Below are 24,973 nucleotides of genomic sequence, written 5' to 3' on the forward strand. Positions count from 1 at the left end.
AGCGGCCGCCGCACCGCGCCCGTAGCCCCGAGCGGCCCTGCCCTGCCTGGCCCCGCTGCCAGGCCCCGGCGCCCTCCCGTGGGTAGCGGGCGGCTGCCCGGGAAAGCCCGAGCGGGCCGAGGGGAGGCGGCGAGAGCGCTCGGCGTCTCGCTGGATGTGGGTCTCGCTGCGAGTCAGTAATGGCCCTTTTTGTTTCGGTGTTGTAGGGCACGATGGCATCGGTTGAAAGGGAAACACTGTCCCAGGAGGAGCTCCGGAAAAGGCTGTATCAGACCTTTAAGAGCCGAGGCGTGCTGGACACACTTAAGGTGTGCTTTGTTTTCAGCAGGTGCTGCCTGTGGTTCTCTGTGCTGCTTTAACACAGAGAGCCCCGAAAGCTGTGCCGAGTACAAGCATCTCGCTCTCTCCACCAAGTATTGTTTTGCCACAACTTAATTATTATTTGGGGAGGTGTGGGGTGTGGTGTGTTTGGGGGTTTTCCCCCCATTTGCGAGGTTCTCCCTAAACAGAATGGCCTTTCATTGTGCCTTGGCCTCGTAGTGTTTTTCCGAGGAAGGTTGAAAGCCTGCTTTAGGTCTTTGAAAATACCCATACTTGAAAAAAGAAGTCAGGCACGGGAGAGAACAATAAATTAGAATATAAAATAGGAAAGGATCTCTCAGGTTACAGGGTGTGTTTATTACCTATGATAATTAAGCATGCTATATGAATTATACTTCTAAAATACTACATTCCTGTTTTAAAACTATTTGAGCTGTTTTGTCCTTGCGTGCTTGTTCAGGAGAATGCATAGGAAAAAATCAAGATCAATATTTCAAAAATATCATTGATAATCCAATAGCTACGAATTTGCTGTTCAGGACAGTTTATTTCTGCATTACTGACTTCCATACCAAGCTTGCAGTGCTTGAACCATTTCTTGCTCAATTTAACTAGTATTCTATCAGATTACTTTATGTTTAAGTTCAATTTTTTGCTTTAACTTGTCTAGAAGGCTATTTCTGCCTTCCTTTTCTGTACTATGGATAAGGATTTAGCCCTGTGCTTTCCACCTTCACTTTGCCACAAGATGTATAAGAGATTGCTGTTCCTGGTTGTTTTTGAGACAACATTCTGTCTGTTAAAGTTGATTGAGACTGAACAAGTTCAGAAATTAATAAGGAAAAGAGGTTTTTTAGTTGAGTTTGAAAGTTGGATTCAGGGATCCTTTCCAACTCAGAATATTCTGTAGTTCTGTAATTTTGTTGTCAGCCTAATTTCTCTTGAAAACCATGCTAAAATATCAGGTTGGTCTGATGATCCAGCTTTATTCAGTTGTGGTAATTATTTTGTCACATTTTTGGTAACACACTGCCTCTTTATTCAGTTGTGTCACTGTTGCATACCTGCTTTTGAAAGTTTAAAACACTATTTGTGCCATGATTTTTTCTTATAAACAATTTGTATAAACAATTTGAATAACTGTATAATGAAAATAATTCTTTCTTCCTTTCATGGAAGGGAGATCTGCTTTTAGGTTACTTTTTCCCCTCTACTGTAACTTACAGAATACAAATAAATTATTTTAAAATGCCATTTAGTAATTATTAGTGCCTGTAGGTCTCTTTGGTTAGTACTCTTTTGCTTCCCTACAAAATAATTTATATTAAAGACATTGAATTTTTTTGTTTATTTTGCCATCTACTTTTGTGATGGCATGAGCAGCTTCTTGGAATGAGACTCAGAAGAGGATCAGTGAGGGTTCTAAGAACACCTGAGATGGTGGCCACATCAGGAAGGCTTTATTTAAGCCAAAGGGAAGGAAAACAGGAAAGCAGAGATCTGAAAATGATGCTACAAGAGTGGTGCTTATGTGAGCTCTTGACTGGGAACTTATTTTTAGTCCTATGTTTGGTACTTTTTGAGGGAAAGTCAGAGTTCATTGTGTCCACCATTAGAGGGTTTTGAAGAAGGGCAGGGTGTTCATAGTGCACTTCCAGATTTTCCCAAAATTAGTCTGCCCTCTTCTGTTTGTAGGTTGTATAAGTAAAATGAGGCTCCCTGTGGATTTTGAAAAATTAAAACTCTCATTGAATCACATGTAAACTGGTAATGCAATGGTTTTTTTTCCTGTATTAGACACACCTCCGAAACCAGCTAATCCATGAACTAATGCACCCAATTCTGAGTGGAGAGCTTCAGCCACAGCTGGTTCCAAGTGAAGACAGTTCACTTTTGATCACTGCTTCCAACAGTTTGGTGGCAGATCATCTAGAGAGATGTGGCTACGAGTATTCACTTTCTGTTTTCTTTCCAGAAAGTGGATTAGAGAAGAGCAAGGTACGTTCAATATTCTGCCTTTTCCATGATATCTAGGAGCTTTGTTCTCTGGAGGTTGTCATATTCTAACAATTGAAAAGATAATTTTTTGTGATAGGAAATAAAAATATTTTTAAAACTTCTGATCTCCACAAAACATTCTGTCATTCAGAGTCATTTTCATGAATACTTAAAACTAGCAGTAAGCTAGTGGTGCTGTTCTGGCTGTGTGGCAGAGCACTGGGGAACTGAACCTGATAAAAGTGTGTTTGGCCATTCAATTCCCTGAAAATGTGGTTCCTGGTCAGTTCAAGCTGTTCTAACTACAAAGTGTGGCTGAAAAGGGCAGTCCTTGCCTTGCCTTTGCTTCTCTGTAAGTGTGTGATAGGGTGAAGTTGTTTCTAACTGAAAATTAGTTTTTTGACCTGGTGAGTAGTTAATCATCATTTGGGTTAGTGAGCTCATCTGATTTGGATGGTAAATCAAGAAAACAGGCAAGGAAAGTAGCAAGCATGTGTTGACAGTGGGGAGAGAACAAAACTGTCTTTTCACAGCTTCAGCTGATGATGAAGCTACATGCTGGCTGCTGTATGTCTGAAGTAGTGAAGATAAGTAAATGTAGAATAGCAGGCCTCTGAAAATGATTTTACAGGAAGTAAATAGGTCTTTCACAAATGGAAAACATTTACAACTATGAAATAGTGCCATTTGCTTACTTGAAATTATTTTAAATTTGTTAACCTTTTCCAACTGGCGTTTATTTTCCCCAAAGCTGTGGACTGTGCAAGATCTTCTTCAATTAATGAGGATCAATCCAGAATCCAGTCTTTACAAATCACTGGTAAAGTTATTTTGATTTTGAAAATAAGCTTAAATTACAGTGGTGATGAAAATAGACTGGCTAAAACTTATTTTCTTTTTTACAGACCTCAGGAACTCGGAAGGAAAATAAAGGTACAAAATACTTGCATGCAGTACAGACAGAGATAATTGTGTTAGCTTCATTTTTATTAAGATGTAAGCAATAAAAAAGCAGATTTCTTAAATGTGTGTTGGTATGGAGTAATTTGGATTTAGTTGGATTTTGAAACTTGCACTACACCAAGATGATTAATGTTATATTTCAGGATTATCCAACTCATATTTGTGGATTTACTGTTGACATTTACTTATAAAATAAATGACTTGTACATTAGAAATATGAGAAAAATCTGTAATCAGGTATTATATATAAAGCTCTTTGGAGGCTTTTCATACTAACTTTGGAAAATTCAGGTTTTGGGTTGTCTTTATAACACTGTATTAGCCTGCAGAACATACTTCAAAAACTAGTTACAGATTTAATTGATTTTCCATTGCATTATATAAGAAATAATTCTTATATGGCATAACAGAACCTAGCTATGCTGTATAACCTAAAGGAGCTTGATCTTGAAAACCCCCTGTTGCCTAAAGGCCTCATAATTAAGTACTAATAATCTTCACTTTCAGCTGACCTGGGAATCAAGAGACATGGATGGGAGGAAAAGTTGCAAAAGGACAGCTTTTGCTGACTGAGATGGGCTGGATTATGTTTATAATAAAACCATAATTGTTCACTAGTATTGATTTTTACTGAAATAGTTGTTCTTTCTGTAAATCAAATAGGTTTTCTTGTACATTGAAAATTGCTTTGTTAATTGCAAATCTGATTTACTAATTACTAATCTATTGGATCTTGCTAGGTTTCCTTATGCAGATTTTAATTGGACTTACTGAACATCATCTAAACAGGCAAACTCACAGCACAGAAACTCAGACCACCTCAGTGCCTCCTTACAGAGAGTCTCTTGGTAAGTTGCAAACAGGTCTCCTCAGATGTTTTCATAGTGGCATATGATATGGCTTTATATATATTGCATGAATGGTATTACTTTGTTATTTACTCAATGCAACCTAAAGTTGCAATGAGTAAAGGTCATGTCTGTCACTAGAACGTGGAATTTCTAAATTTGCTTAAAATAACGCAAGGTCAGGATATGATTTTTTTTTAAAATCACTCTCGTGTTTCCTTAGGCATTTAGCTAAGACCTATGACAAATGGACTGTAAATGTTGTGTGTTGGAATATGTTCTGGAGAACAGAATTGTAAATGTGTGCCCTCTTTCTGTGAGCAAGTTAGGCATAGATGGAGAGTTCTTGAATGTATAATATGCATGCTGTTATTAATATATTAATACAAAAAAGCTAAAGGTTGCACAGTTAATATATAATACAAAAAAAGCTACAAGTTGCATACAAAAGGAAGTTCTTGTCCACCCATGGTAATGAGGATGAATGACTATGTAATACCACAAATAGTGCCTGAACAGCCTATATAAATAAAGCAAATAAATGGCATTTCTGTGCTGCCTCTGCTTTTGTGCAGAGTGTTTCTAGGATAGTGTTACTTGAATAAGCTGAGGAATGTCCTGCAGAGTGAGGTTCCTGCAGTGTAGGTAAGGTAACTGCAGTGAATGCTTTTAAATTATGATGGATGTGTTGCTTTTTTATAGCTGAGAAGCTTCAGCTGATTGATGAACAGTTTGCAGACTCCTATCCTCAGCATCAGAAATATGAATCTTTAGAAGTAAAACTTAATGAATATAGAAAAGAAATAGAGAAGCAGCTTCAAGAAGAAATGCATCAAAAGGTATAACTGTGGTTTATGAATTTGAGGGAGACATTTGTTTATTTTTACTTTACACATTGCAAACTTTTCATACTTAAGGCAAATTGAAGAAATCTAATACAACAAGCACAGAAGGCTAAATTAATACAATATCTGTTGTTAATTTGATGATATAACATGTATATTTTTCATCCCTCTTTTTTGTTAAATGTGCACAGAATGTTAAGCTTTGTATTCTGATGTTAATTTGTAACCTAACATTTACTTACTCTTTACTTACTTACATTTTCTTAATTTGGTAAATTTTATCTGCTGTTGATTATTTAGTTTTATGGAGAAATGTTTATACCACAATTTTCATTCTCCTTCTCAGTTAATATTTTGATGCTTGAGTTTCTGTATGGTGCATAGCAACTGAGAGGTGTGAATTGTTGTTGTGTAGCTTGACAGATAATTAATTTTTAATACTGATGAGAATTTGCATTCTATTTCAAAACATTGCACAGAAATGCTAAAGTCGTGACAGTATTATGAATAATTTCTAACTTATTTTCTTCCTATAACTGAAGACAGCTCTTTTAGAGAATTTTCCGTCATTTTGGAAATAAGATTAAAATTTTGTCACATAATCTTTTGATAATCCTTGTCTGAAAAATGGAGCAGAGGGAATATACTGCATTTATTTAAATACATTTATTTAAATAATCTTTTTCCGTTTCCATAAATTTCGGTCAAGATCATCTCTTTATTTAGGTAGAAAAAAAGTAAATCAACTGTATTTCATTTCAATATATTTTTCATTAATTTCTGTCACAATCAGTCATTCACTGGGATGTGTAGATGATAATCTGATAATGACAATTCTTCCACACAGTTTTAGAGGCACTCAGTGTAGTCGTCATTTATTTAGCCAGACAAGTAGAAAGATGGAGAGTTAAACCTCTGTTTACCATCATTCTTCATTTAGCCTTTATTCCCCAACTGCCTCTGTCTTTTATAGTATGTAAAACATGTTAATTGGTGTGTTAAGTTTGTATCAGTTTAAGCAAACCAGTTGTAACAAAGGAGATGGGAATCTCTTCTTCATTCAATTAACTTTACATTAATTCATTGGCAACATGATGTGAATTACTGTAAGACATTTCTAATCAAATTTCTATATATACAAGTGATGATATACAAGTGATGTTGTATTGTCTCACTATTTCTTTAATTTTTCACAAAATTTATGCCCACAGACCTGAGTTGCTTGATCAGACATTCATACTGTGCCTTTACACTCTTTAATCCTTTCTCACAATTTTTCTGTCATTCTCTTTTGATTCTTTTGCTCAGTTTTTCGTCACATTTTTTGTCTTGTATGCTTGCTTTTGATTTTTTTTCCAAATTTTTATTGTAATTCTTTATAATCCCATTTGCTCTCACTTATATTGTCCTTCACATGCTGTATGGAGTCATGTTCCCAATGATTCTTCTGTGCAGATGCAAGATTTGTACTCTCCTGTTTGTGGGCATTTACTTTTTTTCAATTGTGCTTACAAGTCAGTGAATTGGGACTTCTCTTTTTGTAATCTTCTTTAGATGAAGTTACATGTTCTGCATTTTTATACATTTCTGGCACTTCTTTTGTGTCCAGGTGAATTAGTGTGGTTTCTGAGCAATTCAGGGTGTGGGTCTGTTTCTGCCATTTCTTGAATCACTAGTCAGAAGTGGTTCTTTAGGAAAGGAACAAGAGTGAAGGCAGTGTCAGAAGAGGAGTAAAAGACTCTGGCCATTCCTTAATTCCAAGCAGAGTATCACTCCTGCAGTGCTTTTTTCTTCATAGGCTTCTGTTGTGCTCTTGTCTAAAGCTGATAGTTTTGTGTAAGATCTGCTTTGGGATAAACACATGAAAACTGTGTGAGATGTGCAGATAGTATGTGCTGTTAGGATTCTTCTATCATAGGAATTATTTATTATCAATTTATTGTTTCCTAACATGAATTTCAAGGTGAAATTTGGAATTGTCTTTTTTGATTTGAAGATGGCCCTATTTAACCCTCTCTTCCTCCTTTATGTAAAAGCTTCAACATTTTAAAGAAGTTGAAATAGCAAAGATTAAAATGGAGGAGAAAGTGCAGACCCAGAAAGAAATCTCTGAGCTGCGCCACGAGTTAGAGAGGACACATCAAGCAAAGTCTGAAGCCTTGATTTCTCGTGAAAAGAATGCTATTGAGAGGCTTCAAAAGCAACAAGAGGTAAAGTTCCAAATATTTTTTTCCTAATCTATTGCAGAATGATTCAGTGAGTTGGTTAGACTGTTCTTTTATCTTTGGGAGATTTAGCTTCAGATCTTACTTGGCTGATTAGGGAAAACTTAGAATTCACATTTGTTCTTATAAATTGCATTTAGCAACTGCAAGAATGAGTATGGTTAAACATCTAAGTAGAGAGGGCTGGAAAAGGAACAGTTCTGCAAGCTGGGATCTAAATGTAATAAATACTTTTAAATCTGTTTTAATAATTTTGCTGAATTCAAATCACTGGGGTTTGTTTTTTTTTCACAGAAAGTTGAACATAGCTTTTAGTTACACTCTTAAGTTCTTTTAGCTGCTCAGAAGACTCTAACCTAAATGGAATAAATAGCTCATATAGTACAGATGTCCTGTTCATGTTTGGTTTTATATATTGAATGTTATGAATAACCACCATCTTTACTGTAAGCTAGCATCTCATTCATTTTTTTGAGCACTTCTGTGTCGATGAGTTACTCCTCTGGGCTGTTAACTCTTGGTGTTTTGCCAGGGTAGTAACTGTTACTACAACACACAATAATTTGTGTGTAGTTTTCAACTGCTTATCCCAGTCTCAAGCTGTTACTTCTCAGTTTTTGAAAGAATAGTTTGTTTGCTCTTCTGTTGCCTGTTTGCCTTGCCACCTCCCCGCTCTCTGCATTAGACCTGCATGTCCAAATAATATTTATCCACAAATGCTAACTGTATTTTTGCTTTGGTGTGGTGGCATTATGGCTTTGTTTGTCTCTTTTTTTCCCCTGAGAACATGGGGTATTGGTTAACAAAGCAGTTGTGCAGGTCTCTATATAAATTACTATAATATTAAATATTTTATCACCATGCCATGAATTTATTTCATGGTTATGTATTTGAAGCTGACAAGAAAACATCTATGTTATGCTATCAGTCTTCTTCTGTGGGCATGAAATTAATTTAGTAATTAAAAAAAACCCTACTAATGACTAGATCAATGTATCTGTCAACTATTTTGTATAAATATTTTATTTCTCTTGTCAGCCTCTGCACTCACTGGGAGCTTTGTTTCAATTGCCTGGGGATTCTTTTAACAGAGTTCAGGTATATTTACATTAAAGATGTCAGGTCATTTAACCCTTCACTATAATGACTTTAGGTCTAGGAAATGTGGCTTGAAAAACTGGTCTATTTTTTGTACCAGGAACAGCAGCTCAATCTGTCAGCACTGTCAAATGCACGTGGCTTTCAAAGTTGATATAAGGGTCCATATGGCAAAACCACAGTTTTCTTCTTAGACTTTTTTTTGGGTTTTTTGAGAGAAATAATGTCTTTTGTGCTTTTTTTGGGTTTTTTGAGAGAAATAATGTCTTTTGTGCTTAAGGGCAAAATAGCCATTTTTATTAATATGAAGATATGTGGATTTTGATGCTACTAAGTTCATCACTTGGAGAATCCCTTTTACAATTTTTTATGAGTCCTATAAATTAAACTGCAAAAACTGAAAGGCTGTTCTTTTACTCAGTTTTAGTTTTAAGTCATGTTTTATCAGTGGGTTTTGGTATTTGTTTCTTCAGCTACAGTTTTGTGAAGAACATACAAAACTTGTTTATTAAAAAAAAGTCAAGTGTTTGAACATGTTTATCCTGCAATTAAAAAAAAAAATTACTTAAGTTTTAATCAGTGCTATTTCTTAAAGGAAGGATGTTTATGAGTAGACGGAAGTGACTCCATCTAGAACGTTTTTACTCTGAGTGAAAGTAGAAATGGAATTAAAAAAAGATACTTCAAATTTATTCCAGATATTATTTCATATAAGGACTATATAAATAGTATTTATGGGAGTAAGATCAGTCAGTCCCTGAAGAAGATCCTTTGAAGTTTGAGTGTGTTAGACAGTAAATGAAGTTTTACAGTGAAGCAAAACTAAGGATGATGTTTTGTGATGCAGATAGAAGCAAAGGAAGTGTACGCTCAGAGACAAAGTCTATTGAAAGATATTGAAGCCATAAGGACCAGGGAGGCAGAACTGAAGCAAAGGATGGAGGCATTTGAAATGTAAGTTGCTCATGGATATGTACGGTGTGTGGATATGTACAATGCTAAATGATGCTTCTGCAAAACTTGCCTCAAGATGTTTCTGCTTCTGTGATGTTGAAGTAGATTATATATCCCATAATTTTACATTTTGAGCAGTGTTGTATACTCTCTCTATTAGCAGGGATTCCCCATACAAAAAGATGTTTCTGTTTTTTTCTGTTCCACCTCATCCGACCAAAATAGTTTAGCATTGCTTTTCAGGCAAGGAACTAGATATTTACTTCAAGTGCTTAAATTAAAAAAATCAAAACCCCGAACAACACAGTATGTAACTCTAACACTCATAAGATCTACACATGAATATTTTGCTATTATTCCTATGTTTTGGGATTAATTTTTTTTATTATTTGTCCTTAGCAAGATCTGTTTTCTTTAGTTAAATAAAAAAGAAGTAACTAATCCATTTTTGGCCAAACTTTCAATACTACTTAATGTTGTTACTTTATCGTCTGTTTTTCATAGTGAAGTGAGTATCCTGCTAACAGAAACTTGGGGTTTTTTATCAACCCAGCAGAGGGTGCTGATAGAATAGCATGCTCAACTATTCCAGCTATTCAGCTCTTTCCTCTGAAGTGTATTTGCTGTGGGAAACTGAGCCAGGGTTAACCCGGGATAGCTGCATAATTGATTGCTGCTGAATTTTAAATAGAGCAATTTAGTTTTGTCACATCACCATGTTCTTAATGAACTGCAGTGGCAGTCTGATGGTGATTTCAAATTGCAACAGTATTCCAAACAAGCACGTTGCCCTTTGATGTCTGTAAATGTTATTTTGAAAAAGAAACAGAATCCCAGACTAAAACTTTGACTTTATAACTGGTCATTGTGTGTATATTTCTGGATATTTCAGCACCCAGAAAGTTCAGGAGGAGAAAAATAAAGCTATAGAAGATGCACTTCGGCGTCGTGAGGTTGCTGTGAAGAACATAGAGGAGACATACGACCAAAAGCTGAAGACAGAGCTCTTAAAGTAAATTTTTTTTGTCTCTAATAGGACACATGATATTTCCTATGAAAACAGAGTCATAAATTCCGTAGGATTTATTTTGAAGAGTGTAGCAAAGCAAGGACTTTGAAAATGTGCACTTATGTTTTTGTTTTAGTGAGATTGAATCTTTTATGTTACTGCTTAGCTATTTGCTAGTAAGTTTACTATGGAAAATAATTCTCTTTTGGTTATAGGTTATATTGTTGCTGTAATTTAAATTCTGTGTCAGTATCTGGAAAAGACATCTGACATTAGCTTGTATATTTAGACAAGAGGATCTGAAGCAGTTACTTCCTTTGACCACTTAAAAGAAGTGAGCATTTTATGAATACAGAAAAGGCATGAAGGGGAAATCAGCATTAAAGAAATGTTACAGGTTTCTTGGAAAAGGGGCAAGAGGCATACTAGCCCATTGTACAGACAGACTGGCTCTTACCTTCGCCCCTTTCCAGTTCTGAAGAGGGATTCTGTGATATAAATCTCTCTCTTATTGGTTACCTTCTGTCTGAACCTGGTCTTAAGGAATTGGCAGTCATCTGTGGCTTCTTGTGGGGTGTTGCAGTGGATATATCCTGACTTTACTATAGCACTTCCTTGTGGTACCTTGGTCACTTGAAGGGTTCCTTGATATTTCAATGCAGACAAGAGCTCTTGGATGTTGTGAACCTGTCTCAGTTAGGCTGTTAAAGCAAGCAACTGATGAATCATTACTTTTTATTGCAAGCCAGTGAGCAGTATTACCTGTGTTTTTAGGTCTTTAAATTAAAGAACAAAGATGTTGATAGCAGGCTTTGGTAAAAATAATCCCTTGGCATTTGATGATTTTGTTAGAGGCCAGTGAAGTGCAACTAATTGACTCACCTTGCAGCTAGTTACAAATAGTGGTTGCAAAGTCCTTTCAGTACATGAGGAGCAGCAAAACATTTAAGGATAAACTGCTGCTTTGCTTATTTTATCAACATACACAATATTTTAAGGCATGCTGCAGAAAGACAAAATCCATGTCCTTTTGACCCAAATCATTGATGAAAAGTATTAAAGACTACTGTTTCTTATACAGAAGTAGTGATGCTTGCTAGCAAATAAATTTTTTTATTTTTGCAGTAAACATTAAATGCCATATATGGGAGAAGGATCTGAGTGGTCTGGACCATTTGCAGAAATGCAGGAGGATGGATTTGTCTGTATCTGAAACCATTTATAATTATGTCCTGGTCATGTAGAATGCTGAGCAGTCTTACCTCCTCTAAATTCCAGTTCAGTGGAATGGCACTGTTGGAGAACTAGTGGGCTATGAATGGTGGTGTACCTGGGCAGTGCTCAGAGTCTGGCTGGTGACTGGTGGTGTGCACAGAATCCCTGGGGCCAGTTCTGGGGCCCTTACTGTCCAACACCTTCATCTGGATATGGGCACAGGGCATCCTCAGCTTTGAACATGACCCTTAATTAAGAGGAATCATTTCTAAATGAGTGACAGAGTTTCAGTTCAGGCAGATTTTGACAAAGTTGGGAATTGTGCCAGTGCAAATCTTCGGAATTTTAACAAGGAAAATGGCAAAGCTCAGTGCATGGGGCAGAATAGCCCTGTGAGGTTGTATAAATGGAGAGAATAGTTGACTGAGGAGCTGCATTTCTGAAGAGGAGGTGGGTGAGTTACAGTGAATGCCAGGTTGATTATGAGCCAGCAGCATGCTCTGACAAATAAGGCAAAACAGTATGATGGGTAAGATTAGAAGCAGCATGGCCAGCAGACTGAGGGAACTTATTGTCCCTTGAAAGGTACTGGGGAAACCATGCTGTGAATGCCATGCCCAGGTTTGGGCTCCCCAGTTCAAAAAGGTCATGAAGAAACTGGAAAGGGCTTGGTAAAGTCTGCCAGGATAGTCCATTTGAGTTGGACTCTCAAGTATGACCTCTGAGTTCATATGGAAGGGGCTGCAAGTTGTGGGTTGGGAGATTTAGCTTGGAGATAAGGAAAAAATCTACTGGGAGAGTAGTGCAGCACTGCTACAGATCATCCAGGGAGATGCTGAATATATGTCCTTTGAGGATTTCAAGACTTGGCTAGGAAGAGCCACATCTGCCTTGCTGTACAGGTGGCAATAATCTGGCTTTTTGAGGAGGTGGTGGAATGAGATGATTGGCAGGGCCCTTTACAACCCTTTTGGTGGCTCTGTGGTAGTTAATTTTGTTAATAAATAATTCTGGAATTATAGTTTAGTTTGGCAAAGAATGGAGTTAACACAAGTGCCTGTGCCATGTGTGCACACATATCCTTTGGGAGTACATAATCCTTTTTGTTTCTAGATACCAGCTTGAATTAAAAGAAGAACACATAGCCAGAACCAATAAAGTTACTGAAGATGAGAAAAGAAATAAAGGTAACCATCTGTCTGAGATTGATAAAGTATCTGTTTATTTCAAGAGCTGTCATATACCAAACCACAACTGTTCCTGAACAGTCCCGGTGTTCAGTGGTATAAGGGACAGAAGAGCCATCAGAACAGGTGACATTCAGCAACTTGTTGCTGTTCAGAATGCAGTGGGAATCATAAACTGCTGCTTTACTCCGAGGCTGCAAAGCATTCCTGGTTTTTCAGTGTCCCATTTCCTTTGGAAGTCCTGCTGGCTCATTCAGGCTTTAACTGAACGCTGGCACAGTTGCCAGTTTCTACATTTTTTGTGCACAAAATGTTTAATTGGAGCTTGTGGAAGAGAGCAGAACAGATAACAAGGTTAGACTTTAAAGTTAGGGATGTGTAAGAAATGATGTATCACAGGCATATGAATTTGATTTACTTAATTCTTAATGTGTTTATGCATGTGTATACATTTGTGTATACAGCATGATTTAGTTAATTTTGAAGGCGTGTATATGACAGTCTTTTTTATGTCTTAAATTGAATTTTGGGCTTAGCAGCTTAAAACTGTTTTCTGCTGATACAGTTTTTTACTGTAATACTCTACTAATTTTAATTCAGCATTTGTAATCCTCCCTGCAGAGAAAGCTATGCTTTTGCAAGAAGAAGCCATTGCTGTTAATTCAAAAAAGGAGGAACTCAAGCAAGCTGTATCACGTGCCAAAGAGCTTGAGGTAATTGTAAATATGAATTTAAAGAAGCCTGTATTCTAATTGGTGCAGTTCAGGTATGTTACAAATAAAAAAAAAGTGAAATAAAAATAATTGTTGAGTAGTACAGCAGTTCATAAGCTTCTAAACTGTTCTTTGTCTGCAGCTGGACTTGGAGTCAGTGAAGGCCCAGGTTCTGTTGGTAAATAAACAGAATAATTTGTTGACAGAAAAGCTGAAAGAGGTATCAGACTATCCTTTGCTAAAGGAGGAAAAAGTGGAGCTCCAAGTGCAGAATAAACTACTTAGGCAACAGTTGGATGAGACTCGGAGTGAGAACCAGCATCTTCGAGACAGTCAGTGTGAATTATTTAGTTATTTTCTTGTTTATGTTTCTCTACAAATATTTGTTTAGAAGTAAATTTTCATTAAAATGCTTTCTTTGTATTATATTTGCTATTAGTTAGCATGAAACCCAAACTAGTGTTTACATATTAATGAGCAGTCCTTGGCATAAGTTTATTTTCTTTTTTATGTCTGTATGGGGGAAATCCTGAATTAAGTGGTAGCTGTAATTTGGAAGGCTATCCCTTTCACCCTCTGAAAAAAGCAGTGCAATATTTCTAACCATTGCATGAGTATGGTTAATCATGGTAAAAGAACATGGCATTGTTATTGAAGTGCTTGCCTGACTAAAGTAGTAAATAAAGTATTTTTAATGTGCATTAAAAATACTTCAGGTTACAGGAGAGTAGAGATGTGTGTGCAGTTATGTAAGATAAGGATATGTATTTTTCTTCCAGTGTAGGATAGTCTGGGTCTAGTTCTTAAAGGACTACACCAATGAAGATTTTTGTCCTTTGTAAAAGGAAGAAGAAAAATATCTCCAAGTACTTATTCAGACAAAGCCTTGTTACATTCCTAAAATCAAATCAGCTTTACACGTTCATGGGGTATCATGTAGCAAAGTGCACCCTTGTTATTCTTTGTCTGAGTGTCTGGTGTTTCCCTTTTGGAGTAGAGCTGTCCCAGCCCTCAGCAGAGTACTTGGCCTGCCAAGTGGAGCTGAGGAGAGTTGAGCATTCTACAAAATTGATGCTGGATGAATATGAAAGTCATAAGCATATGTTGGAAAAACAGCTACAAAGTGAGGTAAATTATTCTTTCAAAATGATTTGAATCTTTTCTTCTTCCTGTCGTCTCTTTCACAATTACCCATCTGCCTGTGCAGGCCATTTGGCATGCAGTTACAAGGGTTGTTTGTACAGTGCTTATTTTTATATATACAACTACCTCTAAAGAAAACAAAATATCACCACACCAAAAATAAAGCCAACCCAACATTACCAAGTCTTACCAAGTCACCAAATTGTCAGTGCTGACTTTCAGTAGGATACTAGGTATGTATGATCTGACTGGACCTGGAAAACATTTAGAAACCAAGTATTCGGCTAGTTGAGATTATTCATGTTGTTTGAATTATGATGGGTTTTGTTTTTCTCCTGATTTCCTATAGATTGAGCGTTGTGCCCAGTTAAAGGCCCAACTGTTAGACTCTGAAGCTACTGTCAGGAAGTTAAATATGCAGGTTGAAGAGCTGAAACTGCAAGTGAAGCAAACACAGGCAGGTTTGTATCTTACATCAGAGCAGTCCTTTATGAAGGACAAATGAAAAAAGTTCCAGAAGCTTAAAAAGACTGCAGTTGTGTAGAGCCAGCACATCACCAGGGAGTAAGTTTTAAAGTTTAAAATCAAAATGTATTTAAAGCCCAGTTTAAAAAAAGAAGACTCATTTTAACCTGCTTTCAGAAAACAAACCTGGCAGAGGAAGAAAAATACTCCTCCCTGAGCATTTGCACATTTTCATTGTCTGTTTTTCCTCAGTATAAGGCCATTAATGTTTGCTGGTAACATAAACAACATTTTCCAGCAGGCAATTTGTGTTTTAATGTGTTTTGATTCTTGAATGTTCATAATAAAAATAATCAGTTTGAAATTTTGTTTTGTACCTCAGAAATTTAGGTCTAACTCTTAAACAGTTTTAGTCTAATAACTTTTGCCTAACTTATGCTTAACTTATCTAAGAGCATTAGAAACATGGGCACTTACAGAAAGCAATTCAGTCTGCTGAAGAAATGTTCTTTAAAGATGCCTGTCAGTTTGTTAATATCAAGTATTATAAATATAAGGGTTAGTATGCATATTTAATGTACAAATATGGAATTCAATTCTGCAATGATTATATATTACATACATGTCTCATAGCTCAGTATATGCAATATTTTACATTTCATATATTCACTAGACTTACACGTACATTTATGGTACGCTTATTGGTACCATTTGGAATTGGAAATTTGTTATATGAAAATAGCAAATATATAGTTTAATTAAATGACTGAAGGTGCTGTAAGAACGTTCATTTTACATCAGAGTTAATGAAGTAATTGAAGAACCATTTGTGTAGAATAAAAAAAAGGCTGTAAATTTGCTGAAAGATACAGCAGATTGGTTTTTTGGGCTTGTTGAAGCATGGAAGTGTATGGAAGCTGACTGCCCCAAAACATTCAGTTTAACTGACAATTTTAGAGTACTTTTAATGAAAAAAAAAACAAACAGAACAAACCATTTTGTATGTAATGTGTTGTTTTTCTCCAAAATTACCTTTTGATTTAAATAAAGGGAAACTGTTAAGACTTGTGGCATGCCCTGTGTTCCTTAGACTTTACCAGCATGATAAGATCTAACGTGTCTAAAGTGGTAATGTTTTCATGTTTGTTTATTTACTTAAACATAGCCATGTACTCTACAATGTTATTTTTTAAATTAATGGTGGTTTTAAGTGCAAGAATTATATATTTTAAGAATAGCAGTATTTTGCAGCTTTGAAGCTGCATTAAAAATACATTAAATCAATTACAATTAAACCATTAAATTCTCGAAATGTAAGCCAATTGCGTGGTAGAATAATTTTGATCAAATTGGAATTTAAATGCCATGTTTTACTATTTTTGCTTTGCTGTGGGTCTCCCTCCCTGCTTTAGTGTCACTTATTGCTCTTGCTGCCGTTTAGCTCTGGAGAATGAGGTGTATCGGAACCCAAAGCCGTCGCTTGTCGACCGCTCCGTCCTCGACTTCCTGGGAGACAGGGCGGGGGACAGGCTGGTGCCCCACGACATTTACGTGGATGGTGCATTCCCGAGGAAGCCACTCCTGCCCAATGTGGGGATGGCCAGCACCGTGCCAGGGCCTGGCTGTCACCTGCAGCTGCCCCTGTCTGATGTGGGGACAGCCAGCGCCGTGCCAGGGCCGCGCGGCGCCTCCCCGGACTCTGACCTGGAGTGCATCGCGCAGGCCCGCGCCAGGGTGAAGGAGCTGGAGAAGGAGGCCGAGTTCTTGGAGGAAGCCTACAGGAGTTACCAGCACAGAGTCATGCTGAGTGCAGCTGCCAGCAGAACACCAAGCAAGATGCAGCCTCCTTTAATTCTGCAGTGTCCTCTTGGTAGCAACCCTTTGAGTGCCCAGCAGGAACTGCTAGAGCATAATCCCAGCTGCCCACATTCCCCTCTGGGCAGTCCCAGAGGTGAGGACAACATCAAAAGAACTGGGCAGGTCGATATCTATGAAACTTCCTTCACGCCACCACGCAGAGGAGCATCTTCCAGGCGCCTTTCTTCCACTCCCATTTCCAAACCAAAGAAAGACCTCAGTAACAAGAAAATTCCAGATGGTAAGTCTCAATTGTTAATGGGGTGCAGTAATGGGTTTTGCTTACTGTTCCTCTTGTGCTCTGGGAACAGAAAGATTTAGCAGTGTTAGTCATGGACTCGTTAATTGCTAAGATGCAGGAGAAGTCAGGAGATGTGGTTTTTCAGGAAACAGAATATACCAGCTGCTTGGAGTATTGCTTCTTCCTGGAAACAAGTACTGGAGAAGCATGTTTACAGTCCCTCAACATACTATAGGGAGCTTTCAAGAGAAGACTACACCATATAAATCCCTACAGGTGTAACTTTATGATATACAGAGTTTAATTCAAAACTTGCTATTAAGTAAAGCTTTCAACATTAATTGTAGTTTCTTACCCTCCTATATTTCTAATCTTTCATTTAACTGTTGTAGTTAAAGTGTGTGGCAGAAGATGTCTTTAGCTTCTCTTAAATCGAGCTTTCCAGTCTGAAAGGTCCAGATTTCCTTTTGTTTGTTCTTTTTGTGTGACATCTTTATAAAATACTCCTCAGCAATTGTAAGGAGGAAGGATCTAGTTTTGAAAAATTTTCATTTGCTATTAATATCACAGTTTCTAGTAATTGCTTAGGCTTTTTTTTTTTAAGGACAGTATTTAGAAAAGCAAGCAAAATAGAAACAAAATGTAAAAAAACAATCTGTTTTTTCAAATCTGCAGTACATCTGCTTCTTGAGTGACACAATTATTTTCACCCTGGCTTAAAGTAGATTTAATACAATTAAAAAAAGAAACAGTAACAAAAAAAAGATAATGATCAACTGCTCCATGAAGGAAGGTTAAATACAAGGGCAGCTTAGTTTGAAAGAAGGGTGGCTGTGGGAAATCTGGAAAACAATGAGCAATGTGAAAAAGGTGAAAAGGGATCAACTGAGTACTGTTTCACAGACCCCAGAATCCCCTGACATTGAAAGGAAATAAACACTTTTTCATACCACGAGTAAGCTGTGTAATTTATTGCTTCTGTGAGAACAAGCACAGATGCAGGAATGCAACTTCTCTGTCAGGATGATCCAAAAAAGTATTGATTGGAGAAAGATTGGGATGGGTATTGCCAGCAGTAAGATACAAGTATTCTCCTTTTTCAATTTTAGTTTAGTTTTCTTTGGTAGTGGGCACTGTTAGAAACAGGTTACAAACACTGATTGATTGTGGCTGTCCCTGTGTTTCTGCATGTAGAGTATCATACTCTTAGATGTTACTAAAAACGTCTTTGAGACTTCAACTTCCAAAGCAATTTTCCATGTTGTAAGTTCTCTCTGTCAGCTTCTATATAAAATACTCACAGACTATTTGTTTAGCATTGCACACAGACAAAATCTTTCATAACACTAGAGTTTTGTTGAAAATTATGAAATGTTAAAACTATAGTTGTGTGCATAACCTGAACAATGTGTCCTGTCTTTGTACTTTTCAGAAACTAGTTACAGGATGGTAGATCTCTTTTTTTTCCATTGGATCTGTTCTTTGCTTAATGCACAAAACTGACTGGTCTGGAGAGGGGTAAGAATTGAATAACAAAGGAGTGCATTACCTGACTCAGGAGTTACAGAAATGGAGTGGTGTGGAGTGTAGGAAACCAGGCTGAAGCTGGGTGAGAGGATATTAAGGTTAGGTTAAATGCTGTTAGTGGGATTTGTCAGCTCCCACTTAGATTGCTTCCCCACTGAGATGTCACTTCACCCTCATGAGTCTTCTGAGGAATGCTTTTATAGTGGTGTATGTGTATTCTTTTCTGCTAAAGATAGGTGAAGCACCAGGTGTGGTTTTGCTAGAAAACTCTTAAGTCATTCTGGAAGCTTCTGTGGAGCTTTTGGGTGCTGTTGAAAATACCAGTCTGAACAACTCAGGGTAAATTTAAAGAGGTAGAAGATACCATGCATATGAGTCTGAGATTGGTGTTTCCTTTAAGTGAGGTTAAGTGCAGCTCAGTTGTCAGCACCTGTCTCTGGAGAATGGAGAATGAAAGAAGTATGTTCTCCTCTAAAATACTTACAGTTGCAGATCCAACAGCTGTTCTGCTGCATAATCTGCAAGTACAAGGATTATGCAGTTTTTTATTTTCCTTTAAACTAGCTCATGCATATGACTGTTTTCCTTCCTAGGTCCGTGCACATTGAACCAATAATGCATGTGTTGTACAACCTTGTCTGAGAAATAGTAGCACAGTTAGCTAATACAAATTGTGGAATTTTTATTCTGCAGAGAGCATCAAGAGCTCATCCTTTACCTCTTCACAGCAGAGTGTTGACCAGGTTCTTTCTCCTATTTCAAAGCGATGTTTGCTTTCATCTTCTGAGTCTGTTCCTTCCTCGCCATCCAGTCATGGCCAGAAAATCAGGTAACATTGTTTACAAAGCAACATTTTAACCTGCTTTTTAAAGAAACATTTATCTAATTGCTCACAGTGGTAGCTGCTTTTACAAATCAAGCAAGCCATTGATTTTATAAGTGAAAACTTTTCTAAAGATGAATAAGGATTTCCATTTTAAATATCATGCCTCAAGTGGAACCTAGTTATAAAAAAACTGAAACGCTTTACTCTGAGCAAAGCCATGTCTCTTTATTGTCTCTATTTTTCACATCTGTGACCTGACTGATGAGCTTTTGCTAATTGAAGCATTTGAATTTCTGCTTCCTGTTTGAGAATTTAAATCAAGGCAATTCTACATTCTCATTTCATTCATTAACAAGCTGTAATGCTGAATTTATTACTTCTTTTCTCTCTCTGAAAGAGCTTGTTCATGTGCCTGTTTTCAAAGTAGGATTTTCCAGTCTCCTTTGCATGTGGGAATGGGATGGGTAGCACAGCTCTTCACTTTTCTTGTTTTTTTGTTTTTTTTTTTAAGATCTTTTAAAGGTAAATGAATAACTTGACAAAATTAGGCTGCATTAAAATGGCTTCTCTTCCGTCTCTGTATCTCCTATTTCCATGTCTGGAGTTCTTCTGGTCTAAATGGCCAGTGTTGCCTCCACTCTCCAAACCTAAGAATTGTGAATATGTGCCTTCAGAAGCAGCTCTAGGATTTAACTTTTAAGATTTTTTTCCATAGAAGAGACAGCTGAATTGTCTTTAGCCTGCTAGCCATCATTCGTGATTTGGTGGCTGAAGAAAGACAGCTTGTGCTGGGGCAGCTCTAGCAGGCATTTGTAGGCTTTTCTTTTCTTTTATCAGTGCCTCAACATACATTTAATGCAGAGAGAATATCTGGTTATTTTGGAAGAGCTTTTATGTTTTTTGTTTGCAAAATGAGCTGTTGGGATATTTAGGGCCTGTGAGGTCAGTTTCCTTTAAGTATTCCCTTGAGGCTGTGTCTTCTTTCCCGACCCATTCACATTTTCTGTGTTATACCTCAGATTTCTTGTACTTCTCTGACAGACCTTAAAAAGTGGAGGTTGAATGTTAACCTGCATGTTAAGGTGATAGGGGAAAGTGCTCTAATCCTTTGAGGGACTGCACTTTGAAGGATTTTGCAGACTCTATCCTGCTTGGAGAGTGAACAGTATGAGCAAGTTGTGTTGCAGAGGACAGACCTGGGTCTGGGAAGGCAGCTATAGTTTGTTGTTGCTTTCTTGGGTTTATGACAAAGCAAGGGTATAAGGTCCCAGTAATTGTCTTGAACTTGCTGCTTTCCCAAGACTTTCTCAAAGGAAAAACATTCTTTTGTTGCGTATTTTCTCATTTCATGTGCCTCGGACTGTTTTCTCTTACATGAAATATTTGAGAAATGCATGTGTGGGCTTTTCCAGTTATTTACTCCTATTATTAGGCAAATGCCACATCACTGATGTGTACTGTGGGATTAGTTTATGACCTGTAGATTTTAAGTGGCAATGGGACCTTCTTTGAAAAGGCAAGAGAAGCGAATGTGATGCTGTAACATCCGTGACAAGCTGTTAGAAGTCAGAGCTCAGTCAGTGGGGAAGAACAATTGCTTCTGCAACTACAGGAGGTCCTTGTTTATTTATGCTACAAGATATGAGTGGTATGAAGGAAACCAGTAAGCACAGACAGGAAGACTAAGTGATAAGGCAGATTATTACCTAATTTTTTGTTTGTTTGTTTGTTTAGGCCTGAAGAAACCAGTTGAGGGTTGTTGCTGAGGCAGTGGGTTCTCTGTCTTTCTAGCAGTGTTGCAGGACACAGTATTGAAGAAAGTGACATGCATGTCCTTGAACTTCACACCCTTGAGAATTATTTAGCACTTAACCATTTCTGTGAAGGAAAGACTCAAAACATGAAATAGGTTTCCAAAACTTGAAATTTCATTTACTCTGTCCTCTTTAATTTACAGGGTATTTTTCCCCACTGACATCACTGAACTATCCTTTTGGCAATGCAGATTTATTTGTCTGTGCCCAGATTCACTTTTTGCTTATGAACAAATCTCATTGTTGGGGGTATGTTTGGTATTGTTTGTATTGTTTGTTCTCCACTTTTGCCCCATGGAAGACCTGTATTCCTTAGAAATTGTAAGCACAAACAGTCTGTGATGAAGGGCACCAGCTGGTGTGAAGTAAGCTCCTTTATGAAGTGCTGATGCTGAATTTCATTAGTGGCCTGCACTCCTTTTGCTGTTCTGGCTCTGGTCAGAGTTTAGTAGCTGGGTCACGTGGGAGACATTGTTCTTTCACATTATCTTTGTGATGAGATAAACGGGGATTTAGAATGAGGGCACTAACCCCATTTTGATAGAACCCAGATTTTCACCCCTGCATCTCTTGTTTTGCCAGACATCTAATCCTAATACATTTCCAACACATCTGTTAAGATGACATCAAAATGGAAATTAAACTGTAACACAAAGCTTAAAGAGGCAAATTTCTTAGTTTCAGTTGACTGTCACAATTCATTGTATTTCTCCTTTTTTACCTTTTTTCTTAGTCTTTTTATTTTGTTTTAATGTAATAAAATGTCATGTAAAGACCTTGGGTAAAGGCTGGAGGGAAATGCAGTGGACTTGTGGTAAAAGTTAGAGAAGTGGATTGAATACCATAAATTTGAGTCAGAAAGTTTCATGGATTTTAGGTTTGGTTTAGCCTGTTGCTTAGCATGTGAGTGAATTTCAGATGACTATTTGCTTAGAAGTTCAGCATTTATATTTATTAATTTATTTATATTCTTCCTTATTTTTTTCAGGCTTCAGAGTCAACAGACCGATAAACAAGATCTCAGTGATATTCACAAACCAGAGAAACTAAGGTATGAGGATCTTGAAGAACACATTTCCACTCTTGAAGGTAAGTTTTAGTGCATTTCAGACAGTTTGTTTAACACCTTAGGGGTTAACAGTATAGGATAACTGTCTTCATAGTTTTAAGACTGTAGTTGGAGAGAAAAATTTCTGATTGATTTTGGAATTAGGGAAAACCAATGTCTCAGATGATGGGGTATTAAATTTCTTCATTCTTGCATCTTTAGGTAAATGTATATAGTAATAAGCAGACATTAAATTGAGTTGGTTCTGAAATTTGTAACATAAATTTGTTCAGAAATCTTGCATAACCTTGTTCTGATTAATACTGTAGGTCTGATGGTTGCTTTGGAATGTTTTTAAATGGTGTAGAATTTTTTTTAAACAGAAAAGTGTATTAGTATGTGAACTAAATTGAGGCTTTATTATATTTGCTGCATAAATTAGAACCAGGTTATAAGTCTAAAGATAGGTTTCTGTAGCTATTGCATGCACTCTTGATTCTTCCTTCAGTAACTGAGGCTTAAATAGTAGTATGAATTAGAAGTTGCTTTAGGCTGCATGTAAATGTGGGAAGAAAGAACTGTTGCAGTTAATCAAAGGAACTCTTATGCAGTTAATCAGCATCTCTGAGTAGTTTTGGAACATGTGGTTCAGTTACTGAAACCTGAATTTTGTTCCTTTTTTTTTCTCTGAGGTCAGTACTCCATTTAATTGCATTTCTTCTCTCTGTTGATTGCAGGCTATAAAATATTTTCTTCTCTCTGTATGCTGCAGGGTCGATTTTCAGAAATCTTTGATGTAACTAAGGTAGTGTAGAAAGAAGAGAGTAATCAAACTTGGTGTCCTTTATAGCCATTTGTGTATGGAGTGAGAAATGGAAGCAGTTACAGACCTTACTTAGTTTTGAGTGACATCCTAATATTGAACCTTAGCAGCCTTATCTCCCATGAAACTGTGAGTTTAAAGTAAATGAAGTTGTCAATGAGGAAGATGTGAACAGCCAGGTAACCCTTCCTATTTGCAGATTTCATGAGGTCTGTAAAGTCCTGAGGCTTGGTGGACATGTGGCATTGTGTGGTGTAACTCAACTCATAGGTGGTGAAGAGATTGTGGTTGTTGCTGGGAGAGTCAGGGGTATTTTCATTGAAACCAGTGATTCTGTCTGGTGTCAATGTTTTCAGACTGGCTTATTCTTTTGGCTGTGGTTAGATCATATGGAAGATGGAGTGGAGCCCTTGCTCACTCTCCTGTCCCTATGGAATATGGCTTTCAGTACTTTAAAAGCAAGCAACCAAAAAAGATTTTTGTTTAAATAGCAGATGTGCTGATAGTGTTTAGTGATAACTGGCAGAAGATAATGCCTCATCTGTGCATTTCTCTGTGAAGCTTTACTCATTACTCAGCTGGTTTGATTTCTCTCATTTATTTCTTTTATAAGCTTTAAATGCATTATTTGAATATGAACCAAGCCTGTAGCCACTAATGGTTTCTACTCATCTCACATTTTAATTAGACTTATATTTATTTGTTAAATTTTGTATGGGAGACTTTTGGGAATACATTACATATTTCATTTTTATTTTATTACATATGACAACAGACTGGCATTTTCTTGGCAATTAGGGCAGAGTAGATGCTGTGCCCAGGTAAGGTGCTAATGAATCATTTGCTGATGTGTGGTGGTCAGTCTGAAAGAGTTCACAAATGCTGATGATTTCTCAATCAGCAGTACTTTAGCTGGGTGAGCCTACATCAAAAGGCAATCTCAGTATATAGGAGGAAATCAGATTGGCTGAAAAGGAAAGGAGGTGGCTCAGGAGAAATTGCAGGGAGAGGTGGGTAAGAAAGTAAAATCTAAGAAGTAAGTACAGAAAAAGATTTAGTGAAGGATGAAGTTGATAACAGTAAAAAAAATCAGTGACTTAAAGGAGATACCAGAAAATACGGAAATATTTTAGTCCTACTGTGAGTGAGTTCTAGAAAGAAAAGATCAGCAGATTATTTTGGCAGCAGCTGTTTCTGGGTGCTGTGCTTAAGGGAATAATGCATCTCTTGCTGTCTACCCTTAAAAAGGGAGTGGAAGTGTACAGAATTACCTTTTTTCTCCTTTGCAGAGTAGTTAATTTAACATGTTTTCTACTATTAATGGTTCTGGTTTGGGTTTCTTTTTTTGTTTATGTTGTTAGCAGTAATTTTGAAGTTAGAAGTAATATTTAACTGGGACAAGTTTATGAAAGGAGTTTTTTTTTAAATGTAAATACACCTGATGCTTATTGGTGCCTCATATGGAAATAATGTTGTTGTTGATAGTTTTATAATTAAGAGAGAGCAACAAAACAGAATAGATTTTCTTTTGAGTGTGATAGCCCATTATTTTGGTCTTACAAAACTGCCCATATATAGAATTTATTTTCCTAGGTGAAGCAGGTAGGAATTCCTCTTGCTTTGGTAAGAAACTGAAAACATTCTCCTAACTTAGAATGACAGCTTGACAGAAATTTTCTGTTATGCTTTCATCTACAGTTCTTCTAAAAGAGTTTTAATTTAAAGAAATTTAGAGAGACAATTTTTCAGAGAGTTCAGAGAGAAAGAGGCTGATCAGTTTGGTTGACTTGGGTTTTTTCATGTAAAATATTTCAGTTTTATTATTATGTGAAAAAGAAAAGTTTGAGACATTG

General features: G+C 36.9%; 1 protein-coding gene across 2 annotated transcripts in view; it reads left to right on the top strand.

The window, feature by feature from the left end:
• The first annotated feature begins 99 nt into the window (after positions 1–99).
• The window catches only part of OFD1 (OFD1 centriole and centriolar satellite protein), a 30,394-nt gene continuing 5,520 nt past the window's right edge, over positions 100–24,973 (top strand). For both annotated transcript variants that reach the window (XM_054271463.1, XM_054271464.1), the window contains exons 1-17: positions 100–308; positions 2,119–2,319; positions 3,071–3,139; positions 3,225–3,252; positions 4,023–4,130; positions 4,833–4,969; positions 7,012–7,185; positions 9,146–9,252; positions 10,145–10,264; positions 12,590–12,663; positions 13,285–13,376; positions 13,519–13,708; positions 14,374–14,504; positions 14,869–14,980; positions 16,426–17,082; positions 19,303–19,438; positions 22,238–22,338. In XM_054271463.1, the coding sequence (XP_054127438.1) occupies positions 213–308; positions 2,119–2,319; positions 3,071–3,139; positions 3,225–3,252; positions 4,023–4,130; positions 4,833–4,969; positions 7,012–7,185; positions 9,146–9,252; positions 10,145–10,264; positions 12,590–12,663; positions 13,285–13,376; positions 13,519–13,708; positions 14,374–14,504; positions 14,869–14,980; positions 16,426–17,082; positions 19,303–19,438; positions 22,238–22,338 (2,533 nt within the window). In that variant the 5' untranslated portion in view covers positions 100–212. The remainder of the gene's footprint in view (positions 309–2,118; positions 2,320–3,070; positions 3,140–3,224; positions 3,253–4,022; positions 4,131–4,832; positions 4,970–7,011; positions 7,186–9,145; positions 9,253–10,144; positions 10,265–12,589; positions 12,664–13,284; positions 13,377–13,518; positions 13,709–14,373; positions 14,505–14,868; positions 14,981–16,425; positions 17,083–19,302; positions 19,439–22,237; positions 22,339–24,973) is intronic.

This window comes from Melozone crissalis, unplaced genomic scaffold, assembly GCF_028551555.1.
Source record: "Melozone crissalis strain CALT ecotype California unplaced genomic scaffold, PUWL_Pcris_2 ptg000013l_1, whole genome shotgun sequence".
Taxonomy (NCBI): Eukaryota; Metazoa; Chordata; class Aves; order Passeriformes; family Passerellidae; genus Melozone; species Melozone crissalis.